Below are 16,772 nucleotides of genomic sequence, written 5' to 3' on the forward strand. Positions count from 1 at the left end.
CTGCTTCCTCTTTCTCCTCTCAACAGCGGTTCCACAACCCTCATATATACAACATGTTGTGCATTTCTGTTTCTGTTTGAACCATTACTGCTACCTCTGCTATAGATTAATGTCATGCTGTCCCCGCTCTGCTACACTCCTCTGCATCTTTTTCCCCTCAAACTTCCATCACAGCTAAAAATATCGGCTTTTAAAAGTTCTCCTCTCTCCGTTTCTTTTCCCTCCTTTTCCCCTCTGCCGTGAGCAACTGACCTCACTCTGTGGAGTATTCAATGACCTCAGAGCAAGAAGTGCAGCACTTATTCTCACTCTCTTTGTTCCATGTACGCGCAGTCACACACTGTCTGGATACTTGGTCCATAGAAAGTGAAGCAGAAAAACCAAAGTGGAATGAAGGTGATGCTTGGCCCCGACCTATCATGTCCCACTGGGGAAAAGCGAAGCCTGTCGCGTAGCTAGAGTTTTGCCTCAAATGTTTGTGGGATTGATGGAGTGAGACGGCGAATCCCCAGAGGAACAGTGTTGTAGCTATTTAAAGCAACACGCAGTTTGTGTTTTCAGTTCTTTAAATGAAGCTAAATTCTTACTCCCACAGTTGCATTGTCGTAATATATTGACTGGAATGTATTTTGGTTTGTAATTACACAAGCAATTAGACAAAGCAAATGGAAAAGCAAGGACCCTAAAATAGTACAGAAGAAGAAACAATAAAACAAAATAACAGCCATGCTAACAGCTCTGTGGGCGAGTACTCAGACATAGCAGTAGTTTACCAGCAGTTCACCATCTTAGGTTAGCAGGTATTAAGTTAGTGTTTTCTGACTTGCTAAGATGGGCTTATCCATGGCCATTTGCTTACTTCATCTTGGGGTGTGAATGTGTTTACTAATGGGGTAAAATGTTTCTAGAGAGTGAATACATGCAAACTTTTTCATATCAAAACAAAATGGGAAGAAATGCCTTAATGTAATTTTCATTATTATGTTTCTCATTTTGTCCTCATGGTGTCTCGCAACACATGTTACATAAATCATAGTATTTGTACATTTGTGCCATAGGCAGATTTATTACTTCTGATGTCATAGACTTTTCAAGTTTAATATGAACATACTGTTATATACACAGTCTTCACTTTAGGTCTAGGCCAGTAATCATATTTCTAATGCAGAAAGTTAAACATTTCTTGTCCTGTGGTGTGCAAAGTGTGACTTTTCTCTCCGGGGATGGCAGCTTTTCATTTTGCCATGACAGATGGAGATTTGTTCCAGTATGATTTTTGGTGTGTTGAGTTAGGTCTGGTGTTCTTCCAGCAGTTTAAAGGCCTCTTATTTTGACCCCGTTGCTCTGCACTGGTCTATACTTAAGCACTGAGTTCATCTACAACCCTGTGGGAATCCAACAGCATTTACTTACAGTGAGGTTTTTCTATGTGACTTGTCTGACTTTCAGTGGGCCATCTTCTCTCTGACAGATAGAAAGGGGGGCATGTGATGCACAAGAATTCACTCTGCTGCAGCATTTGGTGGAAGTAAATTCCTAGTTACATCTGTTACATTTGACGCTGTTGGAATCAGACTGAATGTTCTGTGAATCCCTCTGATTCACACAGTTGTAAGTGGCAGATAAATCTTGTTATTAGGTTGAAAGACAGCAGTGCCTTTCTTGTAAATGTGTTTCCCTTAAAACTGTATTCACAGAGATGCAAAGTTCCTTATGTATGAGTCATTGATAATCACTTAAGATATGCTTCAAGTGAAGTGAAGATATTTTCACCTCTTGTTGCACATTCTCTGCAAATTTACATAACAAAGAGGACAACTTTAAGGTTGTGAATGTTTACTGAAAGCTATACACCTGGGGCCATACGGTTTATATAAATTACATGCTGTTGAGAATCTTCAATGGACATCTTTTCTGTTCCTCTTGCATGCTGTTCTGTGAATCTGTATATGTGTGAAACTGTATTAATCTCTCTCTGCAGATTGAACGTTCGACCACATTCAGTTCCACTTTTTCAGCATCCGCTGCTGTTTGCTGTCAGGCTGTTGCCACTGAGTGTTGATTTCAGGCTGTCTAATGAAGGAAGTGGATTGTGTACACTGTATGGGTGTGTCAAGTCACGGACTGTGGGTAAACTTTGCATGCACTGCACCATGGACAAGAAGACACGTTACTTAGTGTGACATTAGTTGCTGAAGAGTTCGACATCTCAGGCATTTCCATAGGGCTGCTAAAGTATTTGCTCTGCCATTCCACCTTAAACTGGACTTTGTAACGTGTATTGGAACAGCGTGTCGTCGTGCCTGCAAACATGGTGTAATGCCCGTTTGCACTGATTGGCCCTTGCGGTGGCGTAAACTTTGGTTTCCTGGAGGAGCCCGTGTACTCTGGACTTGACTTGACTGAAAGAATGGTGGACAAAATATGGAGGAAGAGTTGGCAATTTATTGAAAATAGAAGGTCTTTTCGCAACAAGCAGTCCCCTAGTAAAACAGCAGAATGTAAGAGTGAGTGAGTAACCTCTATTTTTTTCTCATTATTTACACAAGACGTAGTTACTCAAGGACAGTGGATCGCTGGACATGTTTAATATTCAGAGAGCTTTGGTTGGCGTTTCTTATTTCTGAATTCAGCAAAAGCTATGATGTGCTACACTTTAATAGTAATTTTGTGTGAAGTCTACATTATGAAAGACTGCTTTTGATTGAATGAAATGTGGGTTGCTTTTCTTCAGATTTCAAGACAGAAGTTAAGCTCAGATATTTCATTAAGGGGATAAGACAAATAGATATGACCTCATAACACTTTAGATTCTAATTCAGACGGTGAATTTAATTAACTTTCTTTCCAAGGGTGACACAAAGTATGTGTGGGTGTTCTCCAAGTACTCCAGCGTCGTCTCATACCACAACTCAACGTTGTTAGCTTATTAACTGGTGGCTAAATTGGCTTAAGGTTAGTTAGCCCTATGATAGACTGGCCGTATGATAGACGGTACTCCCACATTGCCTCTGGCACAGGGTTAAGCCCCCACGTGCCCTTCTGCAGGACACATGGTTACGAGTAATGAATGAGTAAATAACTTTCTTTCCAAGATCTCTAACCTTTCTTTCATTCTCCCTTTTCAGTGTGGAAGGGGATGGACGGCCAGGTGAGGGTGGCCATTCCTTGGATGGCGGAGCAAGCTATGGCCAGGGGCCGGTGACTCACGGCTCAGCCATCAGCCCCGACCGATTTGACAGTCCACTTTACAGCCACGGTGTCCAACCCGGGCCTCAGAGGCCCCGTCGGCCCAAGCTCCAGCACTCACAGTCCATCCTCCGCAAACAGGCTGAGGAGGAGGCCATCAAGCGGTCCCGCTCGCTCTCTGAAAGCTATGAGCTCTCCGCTGACCTCCAGGATAAACAGGTTTGTTTCAACTGTTCTTATATGTTAAAATTGTCGTAATTTTCGTTTTAGCTGTGTGAGATTTTTCTTGATATTTAAAATGTAGTAAACTTTCATGGACACTGACAGGGAGAGCTACTGATCAGTAACATTTAGGAGGATGTATTTATAGACTTCCAACGGCTAAATTAATAAATAAATAAATGTCATATTTAATTGCTCCGTCTTTTTGCCAGGTGGAGATGCTGGAGCGTAAATATGGTGGACGATTCATAACTCGACATGCGGCTCGCACCATTCAGACAGCCTTCCGTCAGTATCAGATGAACAAGAACTTTGAACGGCTCAGGAGCTCTATGTCAGAGAACCGTATGTCCAGACGCATTGTTCTCTCTAACATGAGAATGCAGCTTTCATTTGAGGGCCCTGAGAAAGTGCACAGTTCATATTTCGAAGGAAGGCAGGTGTCCATGACGGAGGACGGCACTCCGCTGTCCATGGTGCAGTCTGAATGTGGAGATATAGAGGTCCACCAACAGGCCAACATGGTATCTCACCCCGCGCAACAGGGTGACCTGACAGATGCAATCACGGAGCTGGAGGACGCCTTTTCCAGGCAGGTCAAGTCTCTGGCTGAGTCGATAGACGATGCTTTGAACTGTCGCAGCCTTCAGGGGGATGAGGGTCCTGATCCAGAGGTGATGGGCTGCTCTGAGGTCGAGGGAGAAGTTCCCTATCAGGTGAAGTCCCACCGTAGGGCAGCTGGACGGATGCACGATGAAACAATGGCCTCCTATAGTGATGTTACTCTGTTTATTGATGAGGAGGACATGTCTCCTTCTATTGCTCTGTCAAGGTCTGGGGACCATCCTTCCAGCACTGAATCGGACTTACGTTTGCGGTCGGTCAACTCCTCCCAGGAATACTGGCCTATTGACCCCAAAGATGAGGGTCGTGATACAGACACAAGCTGCCGCAGCACTCCTTCCTTGGAGTGCCAAGAGCAACGTCTTAGAATGGATCATCTTCCTCTGTTGACCATAGAGCCTCCCAGTGACAGCTCTGCAGAGCACAGCGACCGGTCTGAACGTAGCTCCGTCAAACGTCCACCTGCGTATGAACCTCACAGCCACATTGTAACATCATCCCAGGCGAGCCCCAAGCATATTTCCCATGGACCCCCACCACGAGCTCCAATCCGTGATGACGATGCACCTCTGCGCCACCGACACCGGCAGCTAGAAAGCCACTTGGCTATCAACGGCTCAGCTAACCGGCAGAGCAAGTCCGAATCGGATTTCTCGGATGGAGACAATGACAGCATCAATAGCACATCTAACTCAAATGACACCATAAACTGCAGCTCAGAGTCCTCGTCCAGAGACAGCTTACGAGAGCAGACGCTGAGTAAGCAGACATACCACAAAGAGACTCGCAACAGCTGGGATTCGCCCATCTTCAGTAACGATGTTATTCGCAAGAGATACTACCGCATTGGCTTGAATCTTTTCAACAAGTAGGTACTCCTAGTCCGACAGAGCGGGTGCATGGCCAGGGTTTGTTGTAAGAGTGGAGTAACAAGATGTTCAGTCACTGGCACTTTTAACTGCAATTAGCTGTGTTCATGTCTAACAGAGATATTTGCATGAAACAAATCATCAATATGTGACTTTTCTGGCCTCATAAAACTGATAAACCTGAATGACATCATGTCCAGAGAAACCTCTTTCCTTAAGAGTAAACATTTACACAGTGGCAACGTGGTACTGATCAGAGATTTGAAGAAGGTGTGTCATTTTTAAGACTGGTAATGTTTAGCCAGCTTTGGCTGAAACGAAACAGTATGGCTCCAGTAAAACCTTTCACCAATTATGATAACACCATTTTGTGCATGCGCTTGCTCAATGGTCCTCACATATTCAACAAGGATTCAATGTTAATACATCTTTCAAAGAGAAGCTAACTTACACCAATATGGATATGGATATATGGATTTGCTTATAATTCAAACACACTTTAGTTCTACATGTTGGTAAATCTTCGGCAATGAGGATGATATGCAATATTATATTATTCACAGACAATATATATATAAGCCATATATGTATTATATAAAATAAAACAAGAGATTAGACATGAGCCAATATATGGATGTTTGGGGAATGTTCAGCATGAATGCTGAGTCAAATCTTAGCACTAATAGACTCTTGAATTCGTCCAGAAAAGTACAATCCTGGTGCATGTTGACTTTTTCAGGAAACCAGAGAAAGGCATCCAGTACCTGACTGAGAGGGGATTCATCCCCGACACACCAGTTGGCGTGGCCCACTTCCTGCTGCAAAGGAAAGGCCTAAGCAGGCAGATGATTGGAGAATTTCTCGGCAATCGGCAGAAACAGTTCAACAGAGATGTCCTGGAGTAAGTATGATTTATTAGTTCTTTCCTAAACTTGGACTCACATTCCAAAACATACTTGGTTATGTTCTTAACAGAGAAAGGCTGCACAAAATGACATGTGGCACAGATATTCATTCCTTTTACAGTCTCTGAAATAGCTTCCATGACACAATCTTGGCCAAATTAAGATATCAAAGTATTTGCAGTGAGCTGTGACATGTTTTATGCAATTGTGTTTTTGTCTGTCTCTCCTTTCGTTTAACAGCTGTGTGGTGGATGAAATGGACTTCCAGGGCATGGAGCTTGACGAGGCCCTCAGGAAATTTCAGAACCACATCCGTGTCCAGGGTGAAGCACAGAAGGTGGAGCGGCTGATTGAAGCCTTCAGGTCAGTTTGACATTTAAACACAATGAAGAAAGACGAAAGAGAAAACAATTTCTTTTATGACAGTTCTGCGCCACTAAGTTTTGTGACCGTGCATTTATGTTGAAAATTAATCCTGACCATGAATGATCCCTGAGCAGTTCCCCCAACAAAGAGCAACAAAAACATCAGTGTCAACGTTGACAATACATATTAAAAAAAACATTCACTGTATCACTCTTCCTCACAGATGTGTTATCTACTTACTGGTACATAAAGAGAACATGTTGCAGCTGAACTTCTGCTTTCTACAGGCAGTGTTGAAAATATTTCCCCACTATTCATGACTTGTTTGTGATGTGCTTCGTAATCCATAAAGTTGAGACAGCTAACACTGTGCTCCTGTCTTATGTCTCTAGCCAGCGCTACTGCATTTGCAACCCCACGGTGGTGCGGCAGTTTAGGAACCCTGACACCATCTTCATCCTGGCCTTTGCAATCATCCTCCTCAACACTGACATGTACAGCCCCAATGTCAAGCCCGAGAGGAAGATGAAGTTGGAGGACTTCATTAAGAATTTAAGAGGTGACAAAACTAATATCACACTTGCATTTCTTTTTTTTTTTTTTACTTAAAAAAACATTGCATGCAAAATACTTCTTATTACAGTATGTTTAACATTCCTCAAAATTGCATTTTGCCTTTTTATTATATATATTTCATTGTATATTATTTGTAACTGTGATTGTCCCTGTGTTCCAGGTGTGGACGATGGAGAGGACATTCCCCGGGAGACGCTGGTTGGCATCTATGAGAGGATCCGTAAGCGAGAGCTCAAGACAAATGAAGACCACGTTTCACAGGTGCAGAAGGTTGAGAAGCTCATTGTTGGAAAGAAACCAGTGAGTAATGTTTTTTTATATATATATATTTCATTCTACTCATATTTAGGTTTCTTTCATCTCTTTTTTCTTTATTGCTTCAATCTTTGGGGAATATAAGGAAATAAGATGTGTCCTCTTAGACTTGAACTTTTCTTCTTGTTTCTAATCTTAAATTTACTAGGAACAGGGTGCTTTTAAAAAGTCTTTAGTACCTTTGGGTCATGGTATCAATAAGGACTTGTCTGGGTTTAGACCTTCACGCTGGTGATTTTAACACACCCGAAGCCCTGGAGACATGTTGCCCAGTGCTGCAGTGCAATGACAAATGTGCACAAGCTGCCAACTTAGCACATTAAAGTACCTACCTAATTTTAGACCGAGAAGCTATTGCGATGCCAAAGCCACAGCAAAGCCGCCTCTGTTTAACTCAAAGGCATAAGTTGCTTTAATAAGTTATGTCAACCAGCCAGTTTGTCGTTTTTATGCACACTGAATACAAAGTTAGCTCTAACTGTACTCTAATCCCCCTGAGAGCAGCGCCCATCAGCATTTCTTCATGGGTCTTCTGCATGATTCTACCGGCCATAATGTCTCTGTCATGTGTGAAGGTTGAAAGTGTGATTAGCCGATGCAGCCTCGGGGAGAGGCCTGTCGTGCGTGAAAGACTTAGTTTCTGTTTTCAGTGAATGGGTCTGTGCTGCTCCGCCAGTTATAATTGAATGTATTAAAAAAAATCACCCCGTGTCACCATTTAGCTTTATAATTAAGGAGGACACTTGGTGAAACACTTTGCCATGAAAGCCGCATTGGAATCCCTCTCCATGATAACCAGTATCCACCGCTAATGCCATGTATGTGTCTCATGGCCATTTTAATAGGGGCTCTGTTTTTAAGAGTAGGAGGAGAGAGAGAGGCCAAAGTGTAAATGATCCACAAACCTTTGCTCTCTCTTTGTAGATCGGATCACTCCACCACGGCCTGGGATGTGTAAGTAAACTAACTGTTCATAAATCATGTTAAATCATTCAAAGTAATAATTTTTCATTTCATTATTTTTAATATATGCACAGTTTGCTGTTTCTGTAATCAGCCCCCTCGGCTGCGCTTCCTTTAAGTTCTTCGCAGAATAACTTCTGTTCCTTATTACCCTGCCAACTGAGGCCATAATTACCTCTGAAGTGTAAGGATCTGTGCTATTTTCTTGTGCCTCGTAGGTGTTGTCACTGCCCCATCGCCGGCTGGTGTGTTACTGCCGCCTGTTTGAAGTCCCAGACCCCAACAAGCTCCAGAAGTTAGGCCTGCATCAGCGGGAGATCTTCCTGTTCAATGACCTCCTAGTGGTAAAAGCCCCCTCCTCTCCTCTCATCTTATCTCCTGTCCTCTCCTTTCATCTCCTCATACTATTCTCTTTGCATGATTTCAGGTAACCAAGATTTTCCAGAAAAAGAAGAATTCAGTGACATACAGCTTCAGACAGTCTTTCTCTCTGTATGGGATGCAAGTCATGCTGTTTGAAAACCAGTGTAAGTAGCACACAATATTGCCATTTTTTTATTTTTTTCAGTCCATGACCCTGCATCGTGTTAGCTGACAGTGTTTACATCAGTAACACATCCGGCAGAAAGTCAAACCAATGGGCTGTGACATTGTTTATACACTCCAGACTTCACACAGATTTGCCCAATGTTTTTTACCTCCGTTTTTGATCAATGGCCTTTTGTAAATGTCTCTCCCTCTCTGTTTGCCATTGCCGCAGATTATCCAAATGGAATCAGACTTACATCAGCGATACCAGGTGCGGACATCAAAGTGCTCATCAACTTTAATGCGCCCAACCCCCAGGACCGGAAGAAGTTTACAGACGACCTGCGAGAGTCCATTGCTGAGGTCCAGGAAATGGAGAAATACAGAATAGAGTGTGAGCTGAAGGTTTTTCTTTTTTTCTCTCCCCATCCCATCCCCCCTCTTACTTGGTCCACCTCAGGCTGTGTAAAGTAGAAACAGGGCATGGTCCTCATTACTCAACTGCCACAGTTTACGAGAGAGAATGTTTACAGAGTTCACAGGATGGCTAGGAGAACGGAGAGCAGACTATTGTGGACGCTCATTTGTGTTTTGACGGATGCGTACAAGAACACGATGTTTGAAAGTCAATAGTGAAAGAAAAAGTAAAAAAAAAAAAAAAAGTAAACAGTTCCTTACCCATACGTGTAAAACCACTGCCACTTACCTCAGTGTTTCCATGGCTCCGTCCCACAGCTGAGCTGGAGAAGCAGAAGGGGGTTGTGAGGCCCAGCATGTCGCAGAGCTCCGGCCTGAAGAAGGAAGCTGGCAACGGGAACATGAACCGCGCCAGTCTGGACGACAGCTACGCCATGGGAGAGGGCCTGAAGAGGAGCGCCCTCAGCAGCTCCCTGCGAGACCTCTCTGAAGCAGGTATAGCCAAAACGTCTCGGGTTTTTACCAGCTGGTTCTTAAATGGAAAAGCACTCTCCTTCTGTCATCCACCACTCTGGGGATAAAAATAGCAAAATGTTGTTTCATGGCGCCATACTTTGATTTTTAGAGCTCTCCCCTTTAAATCCATTATCTGACTCCCTCGTGATGGGATGGTTTGGTCTGGACGACACTTATAAAGTCTTCTGCACTCTGCATACTTTGGTTTAGTGAGACTTAAAGTGTGATCCAGCAACTCAAAGACTTCATGCAGACAAACCTGAGCTTCTAGATTTGTCTTCTCAAGGGTGAATGAAATTGACGGGCAGTTTTCTCCTCTCTTCATTCGGATGATTTTATTATTATACAAACATTTTCATTCATGTTTTATGGTCACTACTTTTATTGCTTAGCCTAATTTTTCTTTCCCGCATTTCTTAGTTTGTTTTATCCAAAGACATTTCATAATAATCTGTTGTTTTATGTTTCAGAAATCATGTGTCATTGCTTCTCGAGTATATCTGTGAACCAAACAAACCCGTGCTGATGTGCACCAGTCGCGAGCAGCAAACAGAATTGAGATTTAACTTGGCGTTAACAGTCATTCCATAATCCATGAATATCAGTGTTTAACACAGCTGCTGGGTTTCTGGAGCAGGGATACATTTCATTCATTACAGATAACAGCTGTGTGAAGTTATCAGGTGATTAACTTGATAACAAGATGAAATCCAGTTAAGGGTCCGCCTCGCTGTTGGTAATATGATATGCTTTGTTGTTATGATCACCGCCTCGATGGGAAATGATAGGTCAGACAGTGAAGAAGTCCACAGAAGTCCTCTCTGCCCTCCTATCTCCTGTGCTTTTCAACGCAGGACGTGGCATGTTAGTGGGGTCATTTTTGTTAAGTGTTTTCTTTTTTTTTTGTTTTCCTTTCCAGCCATACTCCATTCCACATGTATTTACTGTGTCACGTCCATACACATCAGGTATTTTCCTGTTTATGTGTAATTATTGGTCATATATCATCGGCTGAGTGTGCCTAACAATGGCAAAAGTGCTCCGTCCACCCTCAGACCTGTATATGCCTGTACATTCCATGTGCGGCAACCACTGTAATGCTTTTGATGTGTCTCCTCCTTTGTGACTGTCACTGAGACTGGCTTTTTTTTATTTTTTTTAGTCAAACCTGACCTGTGTGAAAATCTTGTGACGACATTAAGTTAACGACGTAGGAACGATTTGTCAAATTTGCATCGAGACAAAAATCCGGGGGGGAACAATTTCGCTTCGGCATCAACCCCCGAGTTCAGGCTTTTCACAAATAGGTGGCAGCCTTTTTGTAGAACTGAGGACGTTTCCTCGGTGCTCATGGAGTCTGCATTTGTTTGGATGTGTCATTTAAATTTTTCCAAAACCACTGCTTGACTCAGCTTCCGCTTCGAAGTGCGTTTTAAAAAGTAAAAACTACTGAAATTCCAAGGCACCTTTAGAACCTCGACGAGTGAAGACGTGGCTCCACCGTTAAGAAAACCACAGTACCACCTGCTGTCAACCACCACCTTCTCAGACCTGAACGCCGTCTCCCCTTTCTGCCCAAACTTAGACCTTACTCACAGTCACAATCCACTGCACTGCCCCCTACGGGACATGGTGGGCGGCCTAAACGTCTGTAGTCGGTCCAGAAGTGCTGTCGATCTCTAATCTTTGGTATTGCATGTCTCGGGCAGGCAAGCGGGGGCGTCGCAGCAGTGCAGGATCACTAGACAGCAATATGGAAGTAAGTTGGAAGCAGCTGGTATCCAAGCTACTCTCTATGTGATGATGTGCACTGTGAAACACTCCATTTATTTTTGGTCTTACACCTTCTTTGCTTCATAGACTCCGTCCATTTGTTTGGATCATTTATTTTTCTTCTTGGGATGCCTTATAACCTGCTTGCCTCAGTTAGTGTGCATGCATTGGGTTGCCTGCCTCTGATCCTGCCCCTTTTTGGAAGCCAGAGATCTCCTGTTTTGGTCATGTTATATGACCAATATACACTTTACCTTCAAACAAGCATGATTCTACTAATGCCTTCTCCGATCCCTCCCCTTGTCCGCCTGTCTCTGTCCTTCATTCAATCACATCCAAGCGGTTTTTCATTTGGTTCTTCTCTTTGGCAGGGTGGTAGCTCTGAAAGACACTAGGGAACTGTACATCTCCTGCAGCCCCTCTTCCTGTCTGGGTCTTCCTGTCTCTCTTATCCACCACTTCTCTTAAATATGCTGTAAAGTTCAGGGAGGAACATAGCCTTCGTAGTCAGAGGTCTAACCGATGGGCTTCACATGGACTTAGAGAGATGTGGATTTCATTCATTCATATTTCACTCATTTCATGTGTCCATGAGTTCATGTGTTGGGTTGAAGTCTGGGACCCCTGGAAATTTCATTCCGCTTTCAAAGACATCCTCTGGTCCAGTTTAAGATGAAGCATGTGCCAAAGGAAAAACCTTTTTTTTTTTTAGGAGAAAGTCATGCCTGGATGTCGAGTAGTGTTGGACCCGACAGGGGGGGGGAGGGAGTGTCCAGGCCTTGTTGAGAAGTCTGCACACAAGAGCTTAGTTCCTCCTGCCTTCTGACTTCTAGATGAATGTGTGGATGACGAGTTTGCCTGCCACACCCTCTGCATGTGGAGACTGTGCCTCAATTGTTTACAACAAGTTGCATGTGTGACTCTTAGAGGGTTTGGCACATTTAATGGATTGAAGATGAAATGTTTTTATTTTTCTACCCTCCTTAATGTCATTATTTTGCTCCTAACAGTTGTATGTAATGTCACTTGTTACAGATTTACTGTTTCGAGACCGTTAGCTCCCCGACAGCAGAGCTTCTCTGAATACATTCTCCCATCATCATGAAGTGTTTGCCCGAGCTGAAAGATTCCTAGTGTTGCTGCTGCCTATCATAAAAACATTTTTAGTTTCTCATTTGCATGCCCTGTAACATTTTGCTACTTGTTTATCTAAAATAAGAAAGCTGTGAATTCATTCTGCCGGTGCCTTTTGGCTGTGGTTTAGCAGGTGTCGTGCAGAGCACTGTGTCTGACAGACGTGCTGTTACCTTTTTTTTCCCCTTCCTGCAGGGGTCCATCATTAGCAGCCCGCACACGCGCCGGAGAGCCACCACGCCACGCGAGGGCGCACCCCGCGGCCACCCCTCCATCCCCAACTCGGCATCGACCTCCATCCTCGGGTCGCTCTTTGGCGGCAAGCGGGGGAAACCGTCATCTCAGAGCCACCCCCCATTCCCCCCGCCGGGCCACCCGACCCTCATATCCCACAAGCCCCACCCGACCAACCTGCACCACACGGCGCAGGTGGCTCACGTGGTGCAGGCCCAGCTCCACGGCCCCCACTCCCAGTACTGCCAAGTCCCGCAGAATCCGCCGCCTTACCACCACCACCACCACTACCACCCGCCACCCCACACGCACCACCACCAGCACCCGGCCTACGCCTCGCACCCGCACCCGCACGCCCACCCGCAGCATTACAGCCAGCATTCCCACCACGGCTCCCACTCGCAGCACGCTCCCCACCACCACAGTCAGCAAGCGGGTTCGGCGCCTGGCGGGCCCAAACCCAAACACAGTGGCATCAGCACCGTAGTGTGATGCTCCGAACACAGAGAGGAGAAGCAACGAGGGGACTTAATGAAGGAGGGAGATAACTGCTTACACCAAAGGGACTGACAGCATAACTCTATGGCCTGTCCACTGTGTTTTTGCTGCTGTGATGGAAACAAATCACACGCAGTCACCTTTTTCACATCCAGGTCCAACTAATATGCAGGATGGAAATCGGACTCAAATCTTCCACTAGGGGCCTTTACTAGTTTGCCTGATCAGGGGCTTTGGTCCCATTCAGGGCTTTTTGGAGGGAGGGGGGGGTGGTCTGCACAGGAAGATGCTTTTTGTTTTCCACACAAACACACACACACCACCCGGCCGTGACAGCTGACGAGAAAATGTATTTTCTCGACAAGCCGCTCCCCGCTGCCTCATTCCCTCAATAACCTGTCCTACCTTTACATAACCAAGAGGAAAGATGCCCTAAGATGAGAACATGGCTGACTGTTTTCTCTGTCACCACGATGGCACAGTTCCTTGTGCGCAGCTTTTTTCTTTTTATTTTTCCTTTTCCTTTTTTTTTTTTTTTTTTTAATCGGAGGTCAACTCTCAAGTCTTTGGTTTGCAGACCGTACCATCATACGAATGCTATTTGTCGTTGCTTCCCGTAGAGCTCACGTGTAGTGACAAACCTAGATATAATCATTTCACACTAACTTAAATCAAAGGACAGGTGAACAACTGAGTCGACCGAGTCAGTCATAGTAGTTCTAGTGCTGTATTTACTGTAGATGACAGCTATATGTGTTGTCTCTTAGCTCTCATAAATAAATGTGCCAATTATCAATGCATAATCTATTTAGTCAAGACTTCATGTACAGTGTATTGTGTGTAAAGTAATTTGTAAGATTATACTTACAATTATTATTATCAGCAAAAATGAATTTTATCAGTATTATACTGACTATGTGGTAACAGGATGTAGATCTGAAAGGAGTGAACTCCCATTCAGTCCGGCCCATAATCTATTCTGAATGGATCATAATAAAGAGCGTCTGGATGGCAGCTGTTGCATGTGGGCTTCACAATGCTTTTTAGTCACAGCCGAGGCCTCAAAGCAGACATTTTCTGTCAACCCTCGTGGTTGATAAACTAGGTTTGCTTGTTATCTCCTTCTCAAACTGTGGCCACTTTAAAAAAAGAAAAGGTATTTTAAACACTTCAAGGCCAAGTTCCTGTTACAGATGGACGCAAAGAAATGTGTTGCCTTTTAACACATCCAACAGCTGCTTTCTCGACTCTTCAAACTAAAAATACAAACTATTCTCAAATCATCTTTTGCCTTGTTTCGAATACTTTTTTTTCGTCGCCAACCAGATTTGGTGAACGAATAAAATCGGTTCTTACACAGTTTCATCTTTTTTTTTCTATTATATGTGCAATATCTTTGTACTGATTTTGTACATTAAGAACAAGCAAGGTGTCCCTTTTATTTGTGTATGTGTTTTTTTTTTTTTTTTCTGTTCATGTTGCGTCTTTATTTATTTATTTTTGTTTTCGACCCCTGTCAGAGTCTTTCTGGGTAAAATTAATGTCTGACTGTCCTCGCGGTCTTATGAGGGGTGCAGGCTCAGAGTTCAGTGGAATGTCTAGTAAGCGATTTATTTGCATGTAATGTTATTGATGTGAGGCTATCCTCTGCACATTGTATAACAAATCAGTGTTACCATAGCAAGTTTAAGTGCAATCATGTTCGGGAAAAAAGAAAAAAAAAAAAAAAAACAGGCTTGTGCTGAGAGTGGAAGTCTGTTATGTTGTTGTCCGGAACGAGATTCAGGTGAAGAAAAAAGAAAACGAAAATCTCTTTTTTTCATTCAAAATTATATATATAAATACTTAACACAGTTCACAGTGGAAAGAAGAATGTGTGTATATATTTTAATAAAAGGAATATGCTTCTCCTTGGGCTGAGCAGAAATATTTTGCTGGATAAGCACATATGAAAGAACACTTTCATTTTCTTCAGGAAATGCAGTTATAATATACAAAAATGCAAACTGAAGAAAAGAACTGGGTATATGTAAAGATTAACTTTCTACATTCAACAAAAGTCTATTCTAGTGTGTAAATTAGTGACAGTAAACTGTTTGTCCCAATATTCAGGTTGTAAATGTATTTTAACATTCACAAAGAAAACCATTGCCATAAGTCGGGCGTGTTCACATTTCTCCTCGTGTGACTTAACGGAGTGAGTCCAGACGACAGACATATCACATACGGGACATTAATGATCAGCTGAATGTGTCTTTCCATCGATTTCATATCTTTGCTATTGTTCTGAAATCTTGGGATGATGTGAAACCGATGAACCTGTTTCTTTTGGTGTGTGTTGTAGTGCTTCAAGTGTCCGCCGTCATTCTTTGTGAGAAAGTACCCCAACAATGCACTGCATGGATCCGATGCATCATGTGTCCTATTCACTGTGAGCTGATGGGATAAAGAAAATCAGCCTATAAGTTTTGACCTAAGTTGGACTCTTCCTGATGTTGTTCCTTGTCGTTTCATGTCAGCCCGTTGGTTATTGAAGCTCGGCATGCATTTCATCAACGAAGCCATTGTGTAAATCACAAACATGGAAGAACACTGCACTTCTGTTGCTGAGGGCTTTCATCGTGTAAATATGGGATTTTGATGTGCAAACTGATGCGCTGCTTGGTAGGAGGGGTTTATCTTTATGAAGCTGCAAAGGGACCAAGACTGGGGTTTAAAGGAGATGTACATAATGTGTATATGATCAGTGCTCTACTCTGATATCCGCAGTTAAGATCAGGATGTATATACATCACCTCGTAGACGGGATGCGAGGGGGGTGATATATGAACATATCGATTGTCTCTGCCTCTGCCCGGTTGTTGTGAACTGACATTTGCTGTGGAACTCAATGACAGACTGTTAGAAAGTTCGCTGCCATTTACATCCCACTCTTTTCTTCACACACGCGATGCAACCCCCCCCCCCCCCCTTCCCACACCCAGACTAATGTACACACATCCTGCTGCAAGCTGATCAGTCTGGCGTGAGACACATTTCAAAAGAGGAAAAAGACGGGAATGGCCTCATTTATATGTGCATTCTGTTTGTACAGTGAGTAGTGAGTCAGTAAGACCCCAGTTATTGTAAAACTTCAACTGTGACAATGTTGAGAACGCAAAATAAACGATTATATGACTTATGGTACACAAGTGTTGTTTTTCTGCACGCTGTATTCGATTTTACTGCTGGTCGGTGTCACTCTGAATCAGATGGAAATAACTGTTTCTCTGCTCTTCTTTGTGCCAGGCATTTAGCGCCTTATCTTTAGGCTCTTGTATCTTCCACTTCCAGGCTCCAACACTAGTCCTGCAGCAGTTCCACTAGAGGGCTTACATTAAAGACACATTGAATGAGAAAGAAAATCTGTGCCATTACACCACCTATGGGTGGGAAATGTATCCGCTCAACAGTTCCACCAAGGATCAGGCAGTGAAAGTAAAACTTCACATTTCGTGTTTCTCAGCTTCAAAACACCTCTCCAAAGCTGTGGAAATGAATGTAGATTTTCCTCAGGATTCATTTTGTATCCACTCTGGTTTGCAGCTCCGTGAGGAAACAGATTCAGTGTTTGGTTGCCAAAAATACTGTAAACGTGCTTTCG

At 43.5% G+C, this 16,772-nt stretch overlaps 1 protein-coding gene across 9 annotated transcripts in view; it reads left to right on the forward strand.

Moving 5' to 3' along the window:
* Positions 1-16,315, forward strand: part of LOC124998655 (IQ motif and SEC7 domain-containing protein 1-like) — an 85,130-nt gene extending 68,815 nt beyond the window's left edge. For 7 of the 9 annotated variants that reach the window (XM_047573137.1, XM_047573217.1, XM_047573303.1 and 4 more), the window contains 13 exons: positions 3,129-3,408; positions 3,624-4,903; positions 5,644-5,805; positions 6,050-6,172; positions 6,568-6,734; positions 6,912-7,051; positions 7,991-8,020; positions 8,248-8,373; positions 8,457-8,556; positions 8,790-8,951; positions 9,293-9,469; positions 11,200-11,249; positions 12,593-16,315. In XM_047573137.1, coding sequence (XP_047429093.1) covers positions 3,129-3,408; positions 3,624-4,903; positions 5,644-5,805; positions 6,050-6,172; positions 6,568-6,734; positions 6,912-7,051; positions 7,991-8,020; positions 8,248-8,373; positions 8,457-8,556; positions 8,790-8,951; positions 9,293-9,469; positions 11,200-11,249; positions 12,593-13,123 — 3,328 coding nt within the window. In that variant the 3' untranslated portion in view covers positions 13,124-16,315. Of the gene's footprint in view, positions 1-1,695; positions 2,512-3,128; positions 3,409-3,623; positions 4,904-5,643; positions 5,806-6,049; positions 6,173-6,567; positions 6,735-6,911; positions 7,052-7,990; positions 8,021-8,247; positions 8,374-8,456; positions 8,557-8,789; positions 8,952-9,292; positions 9,470-11,199; positions 11,250-12,592 lie in introns of those variants that run through there. The other 2 variants (XM_047573389.1, XM_047573800.1) reach the window with 2 other exon arrangements.
* Positions 16,316-16,772: the final 457 nt, after the last annotated feature.

This window comes from Mugil cephalus, chromosome 1 (assembly GCF_022458985.1).
Source record: "Mugil cephalus isolate CIBA_MC_2020 chromosome 1, CIBA_Mcephalus_1.1, whole genome shotgun sequence".
Classification (NCBI taxonomy): Eukaryota; Metazoa; Chordata; class Actinopteri; order Mugiliformes; family Mugilidae; genus Mugil; species Mugil cephalus.